The sequence below is a fragment of the Stylophora pistillata genome, chromosome 10 (assembly GCF_964205215.1).
Source record: "Stylophora pistillata chromosome 10, jaStyPist1.2, whole genome shotgun sequence".
In the NCBI taxonomy this organism is placed as follows: domain Eukaryota; kingdom Metazoa; phylum Cnidaria; class Anthozoa; order Scleractinia; family Pocilloporidae; genus Stylophora; species Stylophora pistillata.
Window position 1 is genome coordinate 25,693,810 of NC_142528.1, and position 21,799 is coordinate 25,715,608.

At 37.4% G+C, this 21,799-nt stretch overlaps 3 protein-coding genes across 5 annotated transcripts; all 3 read right to left on the minus strand.

Annotated features, from left to right (window-relative positions):
* Positions 1-2,060: 2,060 nt before the first annotated feature.
* On the minus strand, positions 2,061-11,004 carry LOC111323004 (DNA damage-regulated autophagy modulator protein 2). Of its 3 annotated transcripts, none has more exons than XM_088734615.1 (8): positions 10,867-11,004; positions 7,550-7,650; positions 6,979-7,032; positions 6,136-6,203; positions 5,488-5,630; positions 4,300-4,480; positions 3,437-3,519; positions 2,061-2,682 (listed from the first exon to the last, which is right to left on the minus strand). In XM_088734615.1, the coding sequence occupies exons 2-8, from the start codon at positions 7,627-7,629 to the stop codon at positions 2,497-2,499; spliced, it is 795 nt and encodes a 264-aa protein (XP_088590741.1). In that variant the 5' UTR covers positions 7,630-7,650; positions 10,867-11,004; the 3' UTR covers positions 2,061-2,496. The 3 variants fall into 3 exon arrangements, with proteins under 3 accessions (XP_088590741.1, XP_022781992.1, XP_088590740.1); XM_022926257.2 differs by lacking the exon at positions 10,867-11,004 and adding an exon at positions 8,460-8,578; XM_088734614.1 differs by lacking the exon at positions 10,867-11,004 and adding an exon at positions 7,846-7,870.
* Positions 8,847-18,297, minus strand: LOC111323003 (uncharacterized). Its single transcript, XM_022926256.2, has 5 exons — positions 18,145-18,297; positions 15,323-15,432; positions 14,904-14,991; positions 12,342-12,475; positions 8,847-11,413 (listed from the first exon to the last, which is right to left on the minus strand). The coding sequence occupies exons 2-5, from the start codon at positions 15,414-15,416 to the stop codon at positions 10,557-10,559; spliced, it is 1,173 nt and encodes a 390-aa protein (XP_022781991.2). The 5' UTR covers positions 15,417-15,432; positions 18,145-18,297; the 3' UTR covers positions 8,847-10,556.
* A 548-nt stretch (positions 18,298-18,845) lies between these two features.
* Positions 18,846-21,426, minus strand: LOC111323000 (multiple inositol polyphosphate phosphatase 1). Its single transcript, XM_022926254.2, has one exon. The coding sequence runs from the start codon at positions 21,234-21,236 to the stop codon at positions 19,761-19,763; it is 1,476 nt and encodes a 491-aa protein (XP_022781989.1). The 5' UTR covers positions 21,237-21,426; the 3' UTR covers positions 18,846-19,760.
* Positions 21,427-21,799: the final 373 nt, after the last annotated feature.

The following is a 21,799-nucleotide window of genomic DNA, read 5'->3' on the forward strand; positions in this document are numbered from 1 at the left end:
CAACTTAACAATGAGTTAGGTTTTAAGAATTGTCGCAAATTCTCTCCTCTTTTTCAAATCATGCAAAGAATCTCTAACTGGCTTGATTACCGGAAAAGACAATTATATGCTCCGCCGGTGTTTACTTTCAACACGCTTTTCTGCTCCTTTGATTGGTGAGAAACTCTAAGCATTTGCTCTAGTTTATTCCTCAGACGTGTTTGGCATGAGATAGCTATCGCTAAGTGCATTTCCATCGTTTTTCGAGCGTTTGCTACATACCGTTATGAAAGACATAATGCCTATTTGAAGTTTGTAAGTTTATCTCTGGGTTCATTGAGGCGCGACGAGAATTTTTGGACATATAAGGAGATTTTAAACGTTCTTACAATTTGCGTGGAGTTCTCGAAAAAAATAGCTTATAGTATACGAGAATCTTTGAGAGACCGTTAACTCTAATCATGTTCTGCTGTAATGTCCTCACTCACGGAATTCTTCTTAGGAAAACACAGCTTAAGTAAAACTCGAAACAGACTTCTTTGGATATCCGATGCGAAAAATCGACATCAACAACAATCACAGATCATCGCATTCCAGAGAAGTGGTGGGCGGATGTGGATGGGGGGACAGAGAAGTGTAAAAAGGAGACGTTCTCTGGTCAGAATATGGTCCTTGGGGTCTTAAAGTCGAAAGACAGGTTCATCTTGAAGTTGAATCAAAAGTATTTTTTTGAAATCTCCCTCTCAACGTAATCTTACAAGTAAGACTAGTTGAAACAGTTTCTTTGTTATAACAGATTCATACCCAATGTTCTTTTAAGTTCTCTCTCGTGATCCTCTTAAGTTTAAAAGGTCTAACCTGTCAAGCTCTCAGGGAATAGGAAGATTCAGAAGTCTTACCTCCAACAAAATTTAAAATAGGCATAGTCACGGCGACGTCCTCATATCGCAAATTTCAACCCATCTAATTAATGTCAAGAAAAAGCCTTTCTCACTTCCCTCCTTCATACGCGATCACCTTGCCCCTCCTTCCAGGCTTTCGGCCTCTTGACCCCAGCCAATGAAGCTATGTCCAAGGATGGCTCTCATGATGGAGGGCGTTGTCCTCTTCAGAGCAGTAAACGAGCTCACGGGTGTCAAACCCTGCTCACACCTCTACTTCCTAAATTCGCTCTCATACTCTCCCCTTCCAACTGGACCTGTCTACCGCACCATCTGACCTCGTGAGACTGAAGAACCACTTTGTATACAGCATAGTCCTGCTAACCTACAAATTCATTTCCTATTTCAGAGTCTTTCACAGACAAAAGCAAATTAAGAATTCTAGCCCTTGGAGCAGCACTTGCTCAGTTAGAGCCTACATAATAGTGCCCATCTCTCACTGGGCCTGGGTTTTCAATCTTAAAATCAAATAAACATTGCAAAAACTTTTAATTTCCAGCTGGATTTTTCGAGAAATCGAATTAAAAACTGTACTCATGATCTTCCGTAATCTCCATAGGTAAGTTTGGGCTTCATATCTACTATACTGTCTGTTGTGCAGAAGTAACAAGTCAATAACAAAAACTATCATGCTTGGGCCATAAAATGACCCAAATTAGGGGATGAGAACATTTTGAAGAGAGACATGGAAGAAAGTAACATCAAACCATCTCTGGAATACATGCACTATCCATTCTCTATTTCAAAATAAAAAAAAAATTGGAAAAAGAATGTTAAGACAGAAATTCTGTGTAAGTATAGTCTGTGGACAGCTAATTTGACAGCCATGTGGGAGGCCAGGGTAAGATAAATATTGGCTTTTCCTTCTAAAACAAGTTTCTGCCTTACTTCTCCCTTGTTTTTGTTGAGTTTGGCAAACTGAAAAAAAAAGGGATGTGTCAAAGTTTGCTGAGTTTATTGTTTGTAGTGAAGGAAAGAACTTGGATGACATAAACTAAAGTATATGATATCCTTTCAAATGCAATTTAAAGGTAGTTGTCTGAGGTGTGTTGAGTTCTGTCATAAATTTTCACTGCAGGATATAAAGCCACACTGCATAACCAAGATCAAAAGAACCTTAATAAGTGCTATGAAAAATCATCATGATAACTTTGTTTAATAGTCCAGTAACAAATCACTATGTGGATACAATAGTTCAATGTAGCTCCCTACAGTTATATACATACAACTTTCTTATGCACAAACTCAAATGCACAAATTTTACAACCATTCAGTATCATTTGTACTCATCACAGCCTTTAAGCAGTACCTTCCACCACTACTTATCTTTCATTGTTTCTGATTGGCAACTTGAAAGACTCAGTCGTGAACATTTCTTTTAATTAACAATTGAAAATAATTGTAAAAACCAAAAAAAAGAAAGTAAACAACCAGTAATTCTGCAGATGCACTATGCTGTTTGTACAGTAAGGCTGTTCATAGTCTACCTGCACTATAGGTCCTTCCTGATACAAACACACAGTTAAATCTCAAAATCACTACATCCACAAAGTGATAGAAATCACTTTAGGTGACTTTAAACAACTATTCTAGCTTCATCATGATGACTTTGTCCTGAGGAAAATATCTCTGCATTCTTTGGTTGTACTTGAATGATAACATTTATCTTTTGAAACTCTCGGAAGTATGTCAAAAAGAAAAGAAGGAAACATATGGACATTAACCATTCACTGAAGGTACTCGCCAGATGAGCATTGTATCCCTGTTAAGATATACAAAAAAAAAAAAAAAACTCGCGATAAGTTGGAGCATGGATTAGACAACCATATCCTTTAATTCTTTCAACGAAAAAAAGATATCAGTGACATACAGCCAGCTTAAGGAAATAAACTGGAATAAGCCAATGACAAAAGTTATTTTCCTAGTGACCCATTTTAATTGAAACAGGTTAAAGAGCAAATACTAATAGCAATGATTGGAAGATAATGAAAAGAGTAGCGAGCAGAAAAATATTTCCTCCAATTCTCTGATTGTATGTTTCTTCATATTCTACACCCGTTGGTATGCATTGCTTCTTTGCAGAAAAAAAAAAAAGAAAAAAAAACATACAATAAAGTTTGTGGGGAGTTGAGGAATCAGATGCATTTTGGAATAAGAATTTTTATTATGGGTAAAAAGGTGACTCCAGATAAAATTTCACAAGTATCATAGAATAAAAAAAATTGTGAAACTAGAAGTTTCAAACCACAAGAGACATATTAACAACCTGGAGAATCTTTATGGCCAAGTATGTGCCACAATATTATAATTATACAATCAGAGAATTTCTCCATGAATTAGTAATGGTGATAGCGGAATAGAGAACTTCAACTGCAAATCTGAGAAATATCTAAGGCTAAATTGAAAAAGGGTACTCCTGAATCAGTAGGAACTAGTATTTTCTTGTTGAACAGTCACTATACCACCTCTACCCCATGCACACAAAGACTGGGTTAGTGATTTGTCTGAATACTTACATCATCTGTTTCCTTCCATATGTTGCTCATGTTCTTATACTGTTCCTTGTGTGCTGCTGTGGCAGCACCTCCAGCTGCTAATGCTATATTCAAAATTAATTTAACATCAAGGACAACACCAGCAATAATTATTGGTCTTGGCATCAGAGCTAAAATATCCTAAAACCCTCTGCTACAAAAATTGAAGTTAATTAATCTGATCTGGAAAGTGAGATATTGATAGCAACACCCTATATGCCTGACGACTGTGTGTGTGTGTGTGTGTGTGGTAGACTACCATGGCTTCAAAAGCTTATCCCAGTTACTGTGCCAAACAACAGATAGGAGTATTGCTATTCCTTCTGGATAATTTGTAAATAATCAGGGGAATAATAAGAATTTAGCAGTAGACATTCCAAGAGGTGGCTCTTCTCGTCCACTGTTTCCAAGCTGAACTGGAGTTTGAAAAGTTAGTTTTTCGGAGGAAGGAAACTTGGAAGACCCAGAGAGTAACCCTCTGAACAAGGATGAGAACCAACAACCAAGCAAACCCACATGTGAAGCCAGGACTGAGAATCAAACCAAGGTCACTGCAGAGGGAGGTGAGCCCTTTCACCATTGCCCTATCCCACTCCCTACTTTTCTAGTCTATTGTTTAATTAAATTTTGATGACATTTTGTTGGTATCTATATAAAAACATAATTGTATATGCAGTGGCCGTGTGAGGCTCTGCTAAAAATAGACTGTTCTATGATCCTGACCAACTGTCTAAACTATGTTTCTGATCTAGAGAACAGTGAACTGCGATGATTGACCTGATCACAGCATATTCCATCTTACTGAGATGTGGATAGCAAAGTTTGATCTAACTGAAAGAGGATACTGATGATAAAAAACAGAGTTACAAGAGCTGATAGAATAAATCTTGTGCAAGAGCTAAGGGCAGAGCTGGTCGCCTGATTTCGCATTAAATGGGAAATAAAGGCCTGAATCCAGCAGTACAGTGTCCCTAAACCAAACACCATGATAGCGCCTGTCAAATGTGTTGGCAAAGAATTTGTCTCCTAGAAAAGAACAATAATCTTTATTATCCAACTACACCTAGATGAGTACAAATAACGCCATAGACGAGTACAAACATCACGCGGTATTTGTACTTGTCTATTGTAGAGTACCGGTTAAACAGGTTTTCTTGCATCGCGCACGCGAAGAATTGGATTGTAGTTACGAAAAAAAAAAAACAAATGGCAGACAATTTGAATCATATTTCCGACAACAAAGAGTCAGAATGGCTGGCAAATATAGATCCAAGTCCATTAGATGAATTGAACGAAGAAAAACAGCTTGACGACCAGAAAATGTCTTCATTTAATGAAGAATATAGAAACAGCAACACAACAACGCGCCAATTCCGTTCCCCTTCGCATACTTCTGTCACGCACTCCCCGTAAATAAACATCTGCAAAATTTGCTCGCACTGAAATAACAGTTTGGCGTTTTGGATAATAAATAACTTATTAGACGTTTTGTTGTGTAGTATCACTGAGTATTTTTACTCGTTATTTGTATTTTGTCTTGCCCTACGGGCTCGTCAAAATACGGCACAACTCATAAAAATACTCAGCGATACTACACAACAAAATGTCTAATAAGATATATATATTATTACATTGTCAATAATGGGATGAGTGTTAAAGAAGACTGATTAATGAGGATCTGGAGTATTTTCTGTGCCATTCAGGCAAAGCAGAAAAAAGCAATCTAGAAGGAAAAAAATTAAATGAGCTGTTTACCAGTCTAAGATGGGAAATGGATAGGGATAGTGGGAACAGTTTTAAAGCTTTTCAGTTTGAATAAACACTAACTTTTCCTCTGTGATACCTTAAAAAGAAACAATTCTTAAGAAAAAATTGTTGCAACGATATGTTAAACAATAACAGTATTAATTTTAATCTAGATAATGAGGGTTTCATCAAAAACCTAGAACATACAATGTAGCATTTTCAGCCCAAAATAACACACCCTTAATGGCAACTAAATAATTTCATTGCTTTCATCTTGCCAAACTTACTTGAAAGTTAGCAACCATAGAGAGGCCCAAGCATGTGAAGGCCGCAATCCACAAGGAGCAATAGTTAAGTTTTAATATAATTGGCGTGTCTGTGACATTGAATTCTTTTACATGTCGGTAGTGGATGTACATTGCCACAAATGCTGCAAAAGAATCAAACAATAATCTAAAACATTTGTGTCAAAGATGACTCTTATCAATACAAGGATTCCAAAAATCTTACCTGAAAGGGTCACATGTTAAAAAAACAAACAAAAAAAAAAAACCATGTGATTTCAAAAAGAAATAGGCATGCCATTTGGTGAAATTAGTATTTGATCAAATTATTTTGTTGGCTGTTATCAATATAACACTTGAAAACAAAAATTATAGTATTTCACCCTGGTTAAAAAGATCATGGCTATAGGGAATATACACTTTGAGGATAAATAACTGTCTAACAAAACACTTTAAATATGGTCGTACGCTTTGATTTGTGGTCGCTTTCACAAGTCAGATCATTCAACAACTATTTTCAAGGGGTTTAAGGTAGGAGCAAACTAGACAAAATACAAATTTATAATCAAAGTTCATGGAGTTTATATCTATCAACAGCATGATTTTGAACAAATTATCTTAACTAAGAGATAGAAAAGATCTTCAAAATACCAATCACTGCCGCCATATTGAGAAACTGTCCGAAGATGCAACTCTCAGGTGGACGAGACCCTGCATCACTAAAGAGAAACAAACAGAAAAACAGTCAAGGAACAAGAATTTCACCAAAGAAAAGTAAAGGTTCAAACCTGTTAAATTCAGAAATAAATGAGGATGAAGGGTTTGCCGAAGATTCATGGTCCCCTCCAGAAATAGAATAATTCTACAACAACATTAATTGGGTTTTCCTTTAAAGTTCATGAATTCCCAATTTGAGACCAAACTTTTTCTAAAAAATATCCCGTTACCACTACTAGATTAATGTGACAGAATTATGATAAATGCTCTTAAAAGTTGCATGTGGTGGCCAAGATAAGTGCTTGCCAGCATGTTCAATCAAATGAAGTTCCCTGCTTTCCTTTACTCAGGGCTGTGGCCTTGCAGTGCCTGGTGGCCCCTGGCACCTTACTATTGCTCTTGGGCGACTTAGGATTTTTTTTTTTTTTTCATATAAAAGCCTATGCTGAGCTTCCCTGTATTTCAATGTTTCAGAGTGGTGGGCTCCCTTCCCTTTTTCTTAAAGCACAGCCTTGTTACTATCCGCATGATCTCCTATTGACTTCTATAAAACAAAAAGATCCTCTCGCCATCTAAGATGGACCCTCAACCATCCAAATTGCTTATATTTGTTTCCAGTTAAAAATTAAATTGTTCTTGTGAAGGGTGGACTGTGTTACAACCCCTTTTCTACTACTAGGCAATAAAATAAACCCATTTATTTTCTAAGACACAAGTGTCTGTCACAGAGATCAATTGAATACAACATTTTCTAGCAGTTTATCAGATACAACAAACCTTATGTATGGCCAGAGAGCATTGACATCCCCTCTGTGTACTGCCATGCCATAACTGATAACAGAAATAGAATGTATAACTAACTTGTGTTTACATGCACAGAGTTGTTCCCCTGGCATGACTGAAAAAATAAAATGATAATTCTCAATTCGATCAATCTATCATATGGGTTTACTTTCAAAGATTGACAACAACCAATCAACAGATCAGTCAAGAACCTCAATATTCAATACTACTACTACATTCAGTTGGTCATTGTTTGCCATGATGCAAATTCAAAAATTGCTTTAGTGGCTAAATAAATATTGATCCCAATGAACACAAACTTGGAACATGAAAGACAATCAATTAAAATCAATAATAACAATCAACTATTCCATTAAAAAATCAGATTCACCAGTTGCTCAAGAAGAATGACTACAATATTGATTTCCAGTGATCATTGCATTTTCATTAAAAAGTATAAATTTTCATCAGTTTGATCAGAGTTTGATAATTTGAGATTGTTTCTTAATTGGTACGAGTAAATTGTAGGTAATGTAATGTAATCTTGTATGCACATATTACTTACGCAGTGAGGGCGGCAATAATTGCAAAGCAACCGAGGACAACAGGGAGAAAATGGAGATTCCCAATGCTTTGAGGAGCCATGATTATTATAACCTCAGATTTCTGTTTTAAGAGAAAAAATATCAGATATTCGTGAACTCAAAATCTTTCTACATCTATCATTCTAGCCAGAAGGTATGACTTTGGCTATCCGTTGTATATTCTAATAGAGGATCTACTGCTGTTGGAATCATTAATTTGCTATGAGACACAGAGATACCATATTGCTACATTTCTAAATTAAATTCAGTGTAGTACCTGATTACAACCCACAAAACTTCTCAAAAGATTCACTGGAGTCCGTTAATTTCGTTCCACGTTAGCTTGATTAGTCGAGACATTTATTGCTTAAAGCTCACTTCCGAACCATTTAAGTTTTCTAAAACAAAAAGGGTATTTTCTACATCTGACATTTCTTTCACAAAAGGAGTAAAAGCTCTCTATTGAATTTCCACGTGTGCAAAGGACATTTCTAGAGATACTAGTAAAACTTTTGCAGTGCTTAACCTCTAACTACAATAAGGCAAATATACAAACAAATTATGCAGAAAATTGTTGTGTTCGTGCTTTCTCGAAACATATAACCAAGCTATGACTTCACAAGCAAGACCGGCTGGTTCGACACCTATAAGGATACAGTTTACACTTCGAAGAAACTACACAAGAACTCTACAGCGAACTCTCTCCGAATATTTGTAAGCTTTCCTTATTCGAATATTGAAGGTGTTAGAGACACTTGCTTGGAACAAGTTATAAATAATTTATTCCCCATGGTGTCAAGTTCTTTTGAATTCGCGAAAGACAGCAAGGTGCATAATTCTCGGCTAAAAGCTTAATTTCTCTTAGTTATAACCAGAAAACTGTTCTCTCACCTGAGCGAGTGAGGTCACCTATTTCGGGTAAATGACATGCTATCAGTCCGTCTGGGAACAAATATTGACCAAAGAATCATGTGACGAACTATTCCCAGAAGTGGAGGTGAAATGCATTTTGGGAAGGTAACCGGAAAATGCTATATCAACGCGCATGTACACCACCCCGGATTAATTTGTTTAATTTGTACAAAGTTCAGTGCGGAGACACATCCATTTAAGTAGAATTATCTCGATAATTTCTCAATGCAACAAAATTCCACTACTCGGCGAGAAATCGCAAAGCGTCTGTTCTTTTAGTTCACTTTATTTGGAGCAAAATGATCAAAACTGCCGGCAGAAAAAAATTCAGCTCACTTCATGAAGAGATTATGACTTGCACAGGACTATTTGATAAAAAAAAATTTATTATACATGATCGTCATATTTACAATTTAATTCATTTTCCAGAGGCTGTATTTACATTAATAATAATGCAACTAGAAAAGTTCTGATTTATGCACAAGAATGTATAAATGTTTTTTACAATAAATATTATAACTCTCTCAAATGTGACAGAGATAAATAAGTTGTGCTTGCTGGAAACACTTTCCACAGATAAGTGGGCTTTGGGTTAACGGAAACGAAGGGAGCAAAGTACAATAAATACTGTTTTATCTGGTTGGAAATTATAATATGAAAAGGGTGAACTATGATTTAGGGTAATCTCAAATTCAAAGACATTCCACTGACTAAAAATCTGGCACAAATAGAAAGCTCTTGAAGCTTCACTACGCCTATGGTATTCCAAGAAACCATAACCATGGTAAACAGTCACTTCTTCCTACCCTCGCAAACTCCAACACTAAAAAAGCCAAACGGGACATATCGTAAAAAAACACTTACTTCCAACATAACTACTAATCAGGCATTTAAAAATTCCAATTACGTTGCACAGGTCACTTGATCTTTCTCCCACTCTACTGCAACTAATTTATCAAAGTTATCTCCCTTTTACGAAGGGGCTACTTTTGTAGCTAGGGCATTAGGTTAACCATTTCTTTTAAAGTTTCATTGATGAAAAGCATTCTAACAGATATCGGTAGTTATAAACAGGTAAGTAGGTGAAGTTGACATTTTTAAACCTAAGTGAAGCACTTTTGACTTGTGATCGGACAATCGTATCCTGTTTCACGACAGTAATGGTTGATTCGTCTTAAATCCTAGGCCTTATGCAAGTTACCAATTGACTTGTTCACTGTGACAGCAAGGGTCAACTCTGAAGTAATCAGTTGTTTGCCGAGCTTTGCACATTTAAGGGAAACTCCAGATTTGAACATCTTTGAAAAGCGAGGATCATGCAAAGAAATTATTTGCAAGGATGTGAATTTTCTACGAAGTTTTTACACTTTTCCCAACGTGTTACAAGATGTGAAGAAGGGAAATTGAGACTGCCACACTGCACATGCATGCTATGACAAATGAAACAATTCATTTATTGTAATTTAAAAAAATCGGTTGTTAGCAAGGTAACTTAAGATCGGATTGATCAAATTTTATTAAGCAGCATTTTCTCTTTATTTTTTTTCCTTTTCCCCTAAATCAGGTTGTTTAATCTCAGCATATTACTAAGATATTTAAGTTAAGAAAGCTGTCCCCACTAAGTAGTTCAACCAAGCAGAAATCACCCTCAAGGTGAAGTGCATCACTACAAAATTACCACTACATGTTATTGCATATTATTTTTCTTTAAGGCAAGACTGTACAAGTCAGTTTTAATACAAAAGATACCCCTCATAGAGAAACCAGTATTTGTAGCACTCTTGACCGATTAAAAAGATTCAAGTTATAATATAAAGCTTGTGAGGGGGCTTAATGTATACTTTGGACTATTTACAAACTGATCTTGTTCACAAGAGTTACCCAAGTCCAGTTTACGCTACAGTAACAATCATGAAGAGCTTTCAGTTGTAATTATAATAAATAAATCCTAATAGCTTTCTAGAACTGGGGTCAAATTTCCCTTCATTCTTCCATGCAACAAATGATTAAAACCAGTACTGACGATTACACACCACATTTGCCAGGGAGTACCAAAAGAAATTGCAGACAAAAGGGTTATGAAGAGGAAGAGGAGTCTGATGGATATAAGGTATTTAGAAGCTCATCAACATTGTTCAAAACAATGTCAGCCTCCTCCTCCAGAAATTTCTGGTTGCCAGCCCCACTAAGGACACCTATTGTTAGACCCAACCCTGCAGAACGACCCATTGTGGTGTCGGCGACAGTGTCACCAATAATGACGGTTTGTGTTGGGCAAACATTCAACTCTTCACAAATGCCCAACGCAGTTTCAGGATGGGGTTTTGGTTTGGTGTCTGTGTCATCCCCACAAACTATTTTGTCAATCATGCTCATGAGGCCTAACCTGTCAAGAGCTGACAGAGTGCCTTCTCTGCTGTCAGTTGTGCAGATTGCTGTCTTAACACCCTTTGCCCTCAGGGTTTCAAAAATTGCCGGGAGGTCACCCAAAGGCTCCAGGGTATCATGCCCACCACTGTCAAAATCTTTGCAGCAGTTGCTAACCAGCCTCTGTGCTGTTGCTCTATCTATACCACTCTTGACTAACACTGTTACAAAAGCTTGTCTGATTTCAGCTACAGTTGCATGAGCAAGCAGGCCTCCATCAGAATAGGTACAGTTCTTGGGACAATATCCCACTTCTTTGTACATTTTGTCAGCCAAATCAAGACCAGTTGCTTCTTCAAGCTCACGTACATGACTCTCCATCCAAGGAATCCACACAGTATTTACATCTATCAAAGTACCATCTTTGTCGAATATCACAAGGGAAGGGTCCATGGAGTCTGGGAAAGATGATCCACTGCTTTGGCCATCACCAGCAAGGGATGAAAAACCTGCTGCAGAACAGCCACTGTGCCGAGGGAGTTGAGGTCTAGCCCAGGGGGCATTTCCTACAGGAGCCAAGTGATATTAGCAACACAAAAGGGGGGAGGGAGGAGAGACAACGACTAGCAAATCCGACAAGTTAATCAAATCTAGGTAAATGCAGGCTCTGTGGCCATTTCTTGAAGATTCTTGAGAGATTGGGGATTTCTTTTCATGTAGTAAAGTGGCTAAATTGCTTCTATAAAAATGACCCATAATTTGCTTACAGGTAGAGACATCTATATTTATACAGGATAGCCCCTTCAGTGTAGTAAACACTGCTATCAACAGGGGTCCTGTTACCCACTCATCCCACCCCAGGGGATCACATCCATCACACAGTAATCTCGTGCGTGGGAAATTAACGTCTCCTACCCCTAACCCTGCAGGAGACGGGACCTCCATTTATTCGTCCCTATCCGAGAAGACTAGAATATCTAATCATTTCTTGATGTTATAGAAAGGTAGCATATTCTTCTCAATTATTTTAAGACCCTGAGTGTTGGTCCGGCCGGGGCTCGAACCCTCAACCTCCGCACAATAGTCCAGCGCTCTATCCATTGAGCTAACCAGGAGGCTGTACAACACTTCAAAAAACATTATTTGTTAAAAAGAAACTGACCAAAGTATGGGCTGTTTTCAAGCCAACCTTTGCCTAACTTTCAATCATATTTGACCAATTCTCACTCTTTCTATTCTTAAATAGTAAAAATGACAAAACAAAAGATCTGGTAGCTTTTTATAAGAAAAAAAAAAAAGCCATAGTAAGGCCCTCTTTCAATAACAGGAAAGTTGCACCAAAGGTAGAGAGAAATCATGAAAATAATGAAAGACACTTTTGAAGGTTCTCGAAATTCTAAAAACCAGGACATAGCTTGCTATCGTCCAAAAAAATCATGCCACTACCAATTGAGAATGTTGCAGTTCTCATAATTAATGTAATCCTTTGGATACCTGTTTTTCTAGGACCTTGGTTCCAAAGGTCTTTGTCAGTAAATGCCTTTTTCACTGCTGATGTTCTAATGGTTTGTTCTGCAGCGGCTGGAGGCCCGTAAAGCTTGTTGTAATCATACCCATCAGCACTTCGCCTGTTGACAACTACATGTCAGCACCGTATAACATCAGGCCTCTGACAAGCAAAGCTTGTAGACCTCTGTACACAAGTAATGCACACTCAAGCCTTAATATAACAACCTCACTAACTGTAGAATACAATTTAGAAACACTACAGACCAAAAACTTTCCTACATAATTTTCTGTTGTCACTTTTGAGAAACTGTGACATTAAAATGCCAAAGTCAATTCCCATGGAGTGAACTACTCAAGAGAGACAACAACACACTTTAGAACGAGCATCAATTTTCATTTTAGGAAGGTACATTGAAGTCTATTTCCTAAATACATAAATATCTTTTTATTTTCAAGAGAGGTGGTTATATTTAAGACCAATCACAGTCAAACTTACCTGATAATTCAAAATTATTCAACAGATTTCAAAATTCATTTTGTACCAGAGGTTAGATTATTACAACTCATACTTTGAAAAACCAAGTTAAAATAGCCATAAAAACCATATGACAAAGAATGTCACACAGTTAACACTACAACCCCAGTTACTGCTACAACTTCTTAATGGCTTCATTTTAAGGCTATATATTCCAAAAATTTTTTGTGAAATAATATTAAATATTGACATGGCCCAGAAACAGCCTTGCATCAAACAAGACACAGACACAAACCCCAAAAAACAAAAAGCAAAACAAAGAAAAATTTGTTTAAGAATCTGCCATTTCTGTTTATCTGTGGGAATCATTTTTATTCCATCCAAATGAAATAGTGATTTGAATTTCTTCTCAAATGCAGGAAAAAAAGAAAAGAAAAATATTCCTTGAAATTCAGGTGGCTAATACCACTTGCTATCGGTGCTTTATAAAGTACAACTGATGCCCAAAATTAGTACAAATATCTTGCAGTATTTGTACTCCAGAGAACCAGTTAACAGGTTTTCTCAGTGCACAAGTGACAAATTGGATTGATGTTATGAAAAAAATGGCAGACAATTCAAATTATTTTTCTGAGTACAAAGAGTTGGGATGGCTGGCAAATATTGATCCAAGTGCGTAAGATAACTCAAACAAAGAAAAGCAGTAGACTACAATGAAATTTCTGTACCAATTGTTCCGTTTCGTACACTTCTGTCATGCCCTCTCCTTAAATAAATAGCTGTGAAATTTGCCTGCACTGAAATAACAATCTGGCCAGTTGGATAATAAATCTCTAATTAAACGTCATGTTGTGTAGTATCGATGAGTATTTTTACTAGTTGTTTGTATTTTGACTTGCCCTAGGGGCTCATCAAAATAAGGCACAACTTGTAAAAATACTCAGTGATACTGCACAAAACGTTTAATAAGATATATCCATCTGTATACTGCCAACGTTCTTTTTCTCATTCTAATCAGGCTTTCGCTTCTGTGAGACCAGGCAGAACAGATCCGCAAACTATGCTTCACAAATCAAAATATCCTATGACAATTCTTGTTGAGTTTCATGTCATAGGCCAATCTTAAGTCTAACAATTCTCAGACAAGATTTAAAATTCTTTTCTGTTCGAGATTTACAATATCAAGTTTCTTTTACTCATCACAAAAAAAAAAAAACCAAAAAACAAAAAAAACAAAAAAAACAAATAAAAAACAAAAAACAAAAAAAATTTGTACTTTAAAAGGAATTTGTATGCCCAGAACAACTTTAGACATTTGTGCCAGTTGTCTGGGCTTACAGAGAACACTGATTTTCTCCACTGAGGATCTTGACCAGGAAGGAATTGAAACATACCTTGGTTTACCTAGGATAAAGTTCCAAAGTGAAAACCTTTGTGAGAAAATGTAATCACCCATACCAATAATTTAAACAGAGTCAAGAAGAAATTCAGTCAGGGTTACAATCTGCATTATAGCCAATCACTTACTTTAGCTTAGAGTTATTTCAGAGCTTGGCCAGTTTTACATTAAGATAAATGTCAGTACACAAGAAGGAAAAAAATTGTCAGAATTTGTCATCAAAGTCACTGCAAGTAGTTGAATCCAATTTTGTTACATTGTGAAAAGATGTTTGAAATTAAATAAGTAATAGACCAAGATTATTATCTTCATTACTTGTCACTAATATTCAATGAACAAAAATTAAGCTGGGTGGGGTTTAAACTTGATCAAATTTCTACCACTGGATAATTTCAAGGTAATCAGTCCTTAAAATGTAAACTCTTCCTCTCTCTTTTTCATTTGAAAAGGACACCCTGAGTTAATTGCACCAAGAAAAAAGAGAAAGAAAATTCAAACAAGACCATGTTGTCACACTGATCATTCAAAGCACAATCCTGCTAACTTCTACTCTGTGGTAGCCTTGTTGTACCCCTTTACACTGACCCTGAGAAGTGGAATAATTAAGGACAAACACTACTTGATGACTGTACATTGTGAAACAAGTTAGAATGACACACCAGCTTTGACTTACTGAAAAGGTTGTGACACAAGAACAACCCGTCCTTCTTTGTCTAAACCAAATCCAAGTCTTTCATTCCAAACAGCAAGAGCTGATACACCTGCAATATGGAAGGACCACAATGTTCACATCACCTGGAAAGATTCACATTTACCACATGTGTAATTAATTTGTGGTTTGAATGTAAAACAGGAGGATTAGCAGGTAACTGACCTAAATTTGCTCTTTATAACAAATGTTTCCTCTGTATTTAAACTTTCTTAACATTCCATGACTTTTCCAGTGCTAAGTATGTGAAATGATGTATTACTATGTATTTACTGGTGTATTACTTGTTTAGCTGTTTATAGAAAATCATACTCTATCTATCAAGACTTCACGTGAACCATAATCAAATTTAATGTCTTGCCACACTTAAATCCTATTCTTACCTTGAAAGGATGTTTGACTTTTAAAATGGGCCTGTCTTATACAACTTCTTTGAAGCAGCCCAAAGACTTTCTTTGCATGTCCACTTAATGCCATTTTATATCAGAGAATGCTGTAAACCACAATAAAAAATTAACTATGAAATAAAAATTTTAAAAGATCATTTTTTACACATTGACACCCGAACCTCGCGATTGCCTCGTGTGAGAACGCTTTCCCCCCTACCAAGTGGAGTTTTGTCCCCAAACTTTCCACTATAGTTTGGAGATCAATAAGCGAATCAGAATCCGTCGTTTGCACAATATTTTGTTGGCTTTAGGGGGTACTAGAGGGGCATTATTCTATGCGTCTTCACTAAAGGATCAAATTTGAAAATATGGCGTCTACGTGGCCGACCCTCAAAATTTTCAGGTCAGATTTTTCGTTCATTTGCGATCAAGTTAGACCTTGTGGAACTCAGAATGTAAAGTAACAATGCTATAGAATACTCTGCTTGGAAAAGAATGGATATCAAGGTCTTAAAAGGTGACAGAATAAGCTCTTGAGTCAACGACACCATGAGTCTCAAAGGCAATGCTAATTATGGACGTAAAGTGAAAACTTAACTTTCGGACTTCAAGCAGGGCCTAGCGACAATTTGATGATTCAGTGGTCCGGTAAATATTATGTTCGAGTAACAATGTGTTCAAAAAGTATTGTTTAATAGAAGACTTTGCCTCAAATCGAAGTTTTTTTCAGAATTTTCAACATAACGCTGTGCAATTTCTAGCCATGACGGTAAGTAAACAACGATATAAGCATGATGAATTTTACCACGTGGGCTTTGTACATGTAAGAAATTCGTACATTTTTCGCTTATAACAGCAAATTAAAAACTGTTTGAATAAATCTGACGTCCCGAAATAATTCTTGGCTATTTAGTCTTGCTTCCAATTGATAGATTCCATGGAACTTGAGATCTCTTCACTCATGGACAAATTTGCATATTCCCTTTTGAAATATGATCCACATGCCCATTTTCACACATGCGAAAATATTTAGCGATTTTTATCTTTCATCTTAATGTTTGAGTTAAAACGTAATATGCACCTATTGCTTTTTTCGCCGAAAATAAGTTCTTTAAGTAGTCTTCTTTCACTGGAGTTTGTTTTCTGGAAAAGATGATTTTTAAAAGTTTACTGCGCATTGTTTGCCTTCTTGGTTTCTCCAAAATTTTGACTTTTCGTAGGCACGTGTTACACGTAAGTTTAAAAGGGTTAATAACAATCAATGAAATAATGGAGATATTGCAGTTGTCTTTTTCACTAAAACACACATGATCAACAACAAAATGTTGAAATGGTAAATTGGCCACTGTAACGATTACTAAAGCTGACATTTTGAGCGTTGGCCCTTCGCCGGAGCGAATAGAGGAATTGTGGGTTATGTGTGCTTTTAAAGGCAGAAAACGACCTTTAAAAGCACACACAACCCACAATTCCTCTCTTCGCTCTGACGAAGGGCCAACGCTCAAAACGTCAGCTTTTGTAATCGTTATGGTGGCCAATTTACTATTTCAACTTTGTTGATATATCCAAATTATTTCGTTACCCCCACCGACGCAGCCCCTAACAGTTTCTTTAGAAACTATCAACCTTTAACAAAATGTTGATACTGCGATTCTTTACACACCTCAAAATATCAATTACTCAGTTTTCACTTTGCAATAATAGAGGTCTCATCTCACTTTCAAAATAATAATAATAACAAAAACACTGTGCTGGTACTGGTCTAATGGAGAGTGGTAACAGCATATCATATCATAAATTATGGCTATGTCAACTACAACTGATATTGTATTGATATTCTTCCTGTTTATGCACTTTGACTTCTATCCATGACAATTAATTCTCTGACATCATAGAACAATAAAAAGGCATATTTCTTCATGGTTCTGATTAACAAGTAACCCTGTGCAAGGACCGAAAAAAATCACCGGACTCTGACACTGGAGTATTTCTCCCACTTTCCAGACTAAATGATACGCCCACCTTTCCAATTTTTTTCTGTTTTTTTGTTTTTCTTTCTTCTTTTTTTCCCCCTTTAACCAAATCCTTCCTCCACAAGCGAACCGGTTCCGGTCATAAGCATATTTAGAATGTCAGAAAATTACCGGTGGGACTGCATAACATTTTCACGGACAAATAATGACCCAGAATATTACGCCTCAAGGTTATCTAAACATCTTTGTCAATTACGAAACCACGAAATAAAGAAATATATGAAATTCTTACCGGTTGTGAATCTGGGCGGATAATTTATTAGGCGAAAGTACAAGCGATATTACAATTTAAAATATTCAACCCGCAAAGGGGCTGATAATAAGTCGTTTACAAATGTGTTAGTCGGCAAAATGACATTCTTCGACTCGAGGAAAAATATACTTTGTTGAGCGAAAATTTGGCTTTCGCTTCCTCGCCAAGCTTTGGATGGCAAAGATTAAAATCTTATTTATGAATGAATGACTTCCAGGTAACAGAGCAACAACGAAGGCCTAAATTTTACAGTGTCAATTTCCTTTCGAAGTAACCAAAAAATTATTAAGATCCAGGGAAAACGGCAGCCATCGCGAAGTTTGTTTGTTTTTTTTTCTTTTTTTCAACCGGGAAGTCAAACAGCAGAAAGATCAACAATTTTAAAAGTAAACTGGGCTTTATCCAGTCCAGGGTAACATAAAGCGCGGCGGACCGAACCGGCTAAAGACCACTTCTAAATGTTCGACTAAATTCCGAATTTTACCTAATAAACATTGTAGAAAGTGAAGATGTAATTCAACTGACATTACCTTGAATATAACCTCTCAAGGAAAGAACGGGGACCGCCTAAAAGCGCTCTTTCTTATATCCTGCCACTAAGGAAATAGTCACTCTACTTTCCGCCATGAAAGTATTGCAAAACGAAAGCAGCGCTGTTATTTATAATAAGAGATAGTCACGTGTTCTATTTCGTCACAAAAACTGGTTCATCCCGTTTTTGAGGGAAACTACGCCACTAATTATGGAAATCGAGCGGTCGCGTAATATCACTTTCACGTGCTTCCGGTGTGAGCTGCACTATGCTGTGTAACGCAATACTTCAGTAACAGCTACAGCATTTCAATCGGCGGTCTTTCATTTGGCACCGATTCTGTCTTTCATTTATAAGTTCAAAGAAAGTTGGCTTGCCTTTAATTGACAATGCCCATGCTGACAATCGCATATCTCTACTGCGAGGATCGTGCATCATACGTAATCGCATATCGTGGAACGTTGATGAAGCAGTAATTACGCGGAACCCTCTGTGTTACGCCCAGCGGCTTTTCTGGCCTTTCAAGTTTAGTTCTTCTTTCTCCGTTTTATTCTCCGACTTTAAAAGCATTCCATCGTGAAAATAGGTGCTCAGTATGATCTGTAAAGACACAGGGTTGCCATCGGTTCGCCACGAGGTCTCCAGTTTCGTCTGCTTTATAATATGGCGCTCATTGCATATTAAATAATTTTCTCTTACTGAAAGGTGTAAGTCTTTATTTGTTAGAGCAGGTCAGTGGGGGCAGCTAAACAGCTGATGTGGACCTGCTATTAATTAAAATACATATACAAAATAATACTGTACACAGTTAAAATTCTAAAGTTGTCTAAGTCCTTGTTTGAATTTGTAACAGTTCCGCGAATGAAGGTAACTTTCCGCTACTGGTTTTTGTTACGTTTCAGTGCTATTTTAAATTCCTGAACTTTTTCTATGCATCTAGAAGTTCTGTTAATTGAGTTCCAAATTATCGGGCCCCTAAAATACAGACTCTTCCTCCCTAGATGTGTGCTGTGACCTCAAACATGTGTTAGAGCGCGTGACAAGGATCTGTCTTATGGAAAGGCAAAGACGAGAGAGTGGGTTAAACCCATTTATTATATATTCTCGGAAACAGAAAAACAATTTTGTGCAATTTGGGATCAGTTTTGTTTTCATTTGATTATAAACGTGACAGTTCCGGTTTGGAGACATTATTTATTCGACGTTAGGGCCTAGAATCGCTTTTGACCTTCGTCTGATCGACTCAGTGAAAGGAAGTTTATGAAAGTTTGGACCGCTGTTTAATGTTCAAAGGATAACTTTGACGTAAGAGTTACTTTCAAAATTGCTGTTCTCATTTTAAACTGACCACAAGAAATTCCAAGCGTGCAAAAGTTCCCGTGAATCTTGCGCTGTCGGCTAACAAAATTAAACCTGGAAAGGAATAAGGAAGAAGAAGATTCGCCTCGACTCCCAATTATGTTTCGCTTTCGTCCGGTCGTTCAAAGATAAGCAACACCTGGATTATGCCACGGAGACTATGATCCTGTATCAGGCAAATTGTGGAAACATTAAGATGCGCTACCAACAGATTTCAGGCCAACCATCATTTATTTACAGGCCTTAGAAATAAAGTTAATCTGTAGGTCGACTTTCCTTATAAGCTTTGCACTTCCTGTGTATGTTACAAACTGTGTTGATGTCACAGTTATCCTTGATATGCGAATAAAACGATAGAAACTGTGCAAGACTGCAATACATTTTTCCTTCACAGGCCGGCATTGCGACGGCCGCTTCGTTCACTAGAAGCTGTATCTTTATATGAGATTCCTGAAATGTCCCTCCGAATCCATTCTTGTCATTGCTTGAGGACTGTTGACATTGGCCAACGCAATCACTCTTTTCGTCCGTATCTCTTTTCGCACCGTCGTGCTTACAATTATAAAATACAAAGGCAACGTTTGCCGACATGGGTACTACATCTGAAATGCGAAATGCTCGGTTGGCTTGTTCGTTAAAATTATCCGCTCGGGGTGGTACTGAGTCATTGTAGAGTCCAAGCATGGTGAGAAGAGGGATCACAGTTCCCGTATGTGCAAATCGGAAAATACCGTGAGGTTTCCCTTTCTTGAGAAATCTTTCGAAGCTATCCGTAATCTCCGCAAAGAGTGGACAAGCCATTTTGTAGTTAATCTTACGCCCGTAGCTTCGGTCCCAGTAAAGTTTCAAGTCGTTCAGGTACTCCAAAACTTTAAATTCTTCGTCCTTAAACACTGAGCACCAACTGCTATCAGCGCTGTCGGTCTGAACCCCAAATGCGCACATCAAAAATATTTCTACGACATCTTCAGGACGAAGAGAATACTTTCCACTAAGTCGCAACCTTCTGGTGATTTTACGCACAACTTTTCGCATTTCTGGACCATTCATAAATTTCCGGTGTTCCGACTGAGATCTTTTACTCGCTGTAATCTTCTGCCATCTAGGACAAGCTTCAAAAATTCGCAGAACAGTGTCATGGTTGTAAGAACCTGAAAACTTCACCGCTACCGGACTAAATTTTACGCTGCCCAAGTGCCCTTTTCCCTCGAAAAGGCCTTGAGCGAAAGCTATCGCACTCTGACTTGATCGCAATTTGTCGGTGGCGATAAAGCTGTAGTTAGTATTCGAGTAACTGTGTTTTAAGATACCGCGGAACTTAGAAAGGAAACGTTTTGCTATAGAATACATCTCTTCTGTCCCAAGTTCGGACATCTCTTTGCTGGCTGAGTTTAGGACATCGGGCGGGAAACTCCAAGGAAGTGACAGGCCTTTGTAGTGAAAGGTAGAATTATTAGGGAAAAATCGATTTATATTTTCAAGTAGTCTTTTCGCATTTTTGATTCGAGAGCTACCAGGGTATCTCGAGCCATGACGAATTACCATGTTGATGTGTGCTGGTTCGCAGTTTGGAGGCCTTTCGATGGGTTTGCTGCCAGAATGATACGGCGTTTTGTCACTGAAAAAATACTTTTTGAGTGGTGCGTCTAACGCCGAGCCATGCTGTATACATGATATGAGGAGGAGGGAAAAAATCACCCTAAAAAAGACCTCGACAGATAGAGTTGCCATCGCTTCCCTTGTGATGATGCCGGCACTGACTTAGAGGAATTTATGTGCGTGCTGCCTTCATCTTTCGAGGATCAAGTTTATCTTTCATCATATGACTGGCTATTGAATTTCGAGATGTTAAAATTTGACTGAGTGTAGTTGCGTGACCCAAAATTTGGAATCCAAACGATCCGATACGTAAGAAACATGGATTACTAACTCTCTGAACTCATTGTAAGCCGAGTAAATTTATTCACACCTTCTTCCACGGGAAATAGAAGACCGGTACTCAGCGCTTTATAATCCATGGAGCCTGGTATTTCCGGTTTTCGCTGTCATACAATAATCAAAACTATGCAACAAATAAAGTCAAGAATCCAAGAGATAAAAGAAGATGGATATTAAAACAGTCTCGCAAAGATTCAGGTCTGTGTGATAATTCGAAGGAATATAGTACTCAAATTTATAGCGATGGAGACGCCGTGTTTGTGTCCCTGTGAGGGGAACAAGTATGGCGGCCGGAAGCTAACGAAGACACATGCCATCAAGTTTGGCTATAAAAAACTTGTAGTCTTCTTCTGAGG

Bases quoted from the DNA above. Each gene is read 5' to 3' on its own strand.
- LOC111323004 (XM_088734615.1), bottom strand. From the start codon at position 7,629: ATGGCTCCTCAAAGCATTGGGAATCTCCATTTTCTCCCTGTTGTCCTC. The intron at 5,631-6,135 runs GTATTTTGAAGA...ATTCTTTTGCAG, and splicing joins CAATATGGCGGCAGTGATTG to CATTTGTGGCAATGTACATC. The intron at 3,520-4,299 runs GTATCCTCTTTC...TTTTGAATATAG, and splicing joins AACTCTGTTTTTTATCATCA to CATTAGCAGCTGGAGGTGCT.
- LOC111323003 (XM_022926256.2), bottom strand. From the start codon at position 15,416: ATGGCATTAAGTGGACATGCAAAGAAAGTCTTTGGGCTGCTTCAAAGA. The intron at 14,992-15,322 runs GTAAGAATAGGA...TCCATATTGCAG, and splicing joins AAGTCAAACATCCTTTCAAG to GTGTATCAGCTCTTGCTGTT. The intron at 11,414-12,341 runs GTATCCAAAGGA...TGGCTCCTGTAG, and splicing joins CCAAGGTCCTAGAAAAACAG to GAAATGCCCCCTGGGCTAGA.
- LOC111323000 (XM_022926254.2), bottom strand. From the start codon at position 21,236: ATGGCAACTCTATCTGTCGAGGTCTTTTTTAGGGTGATTTTTTCCCTC.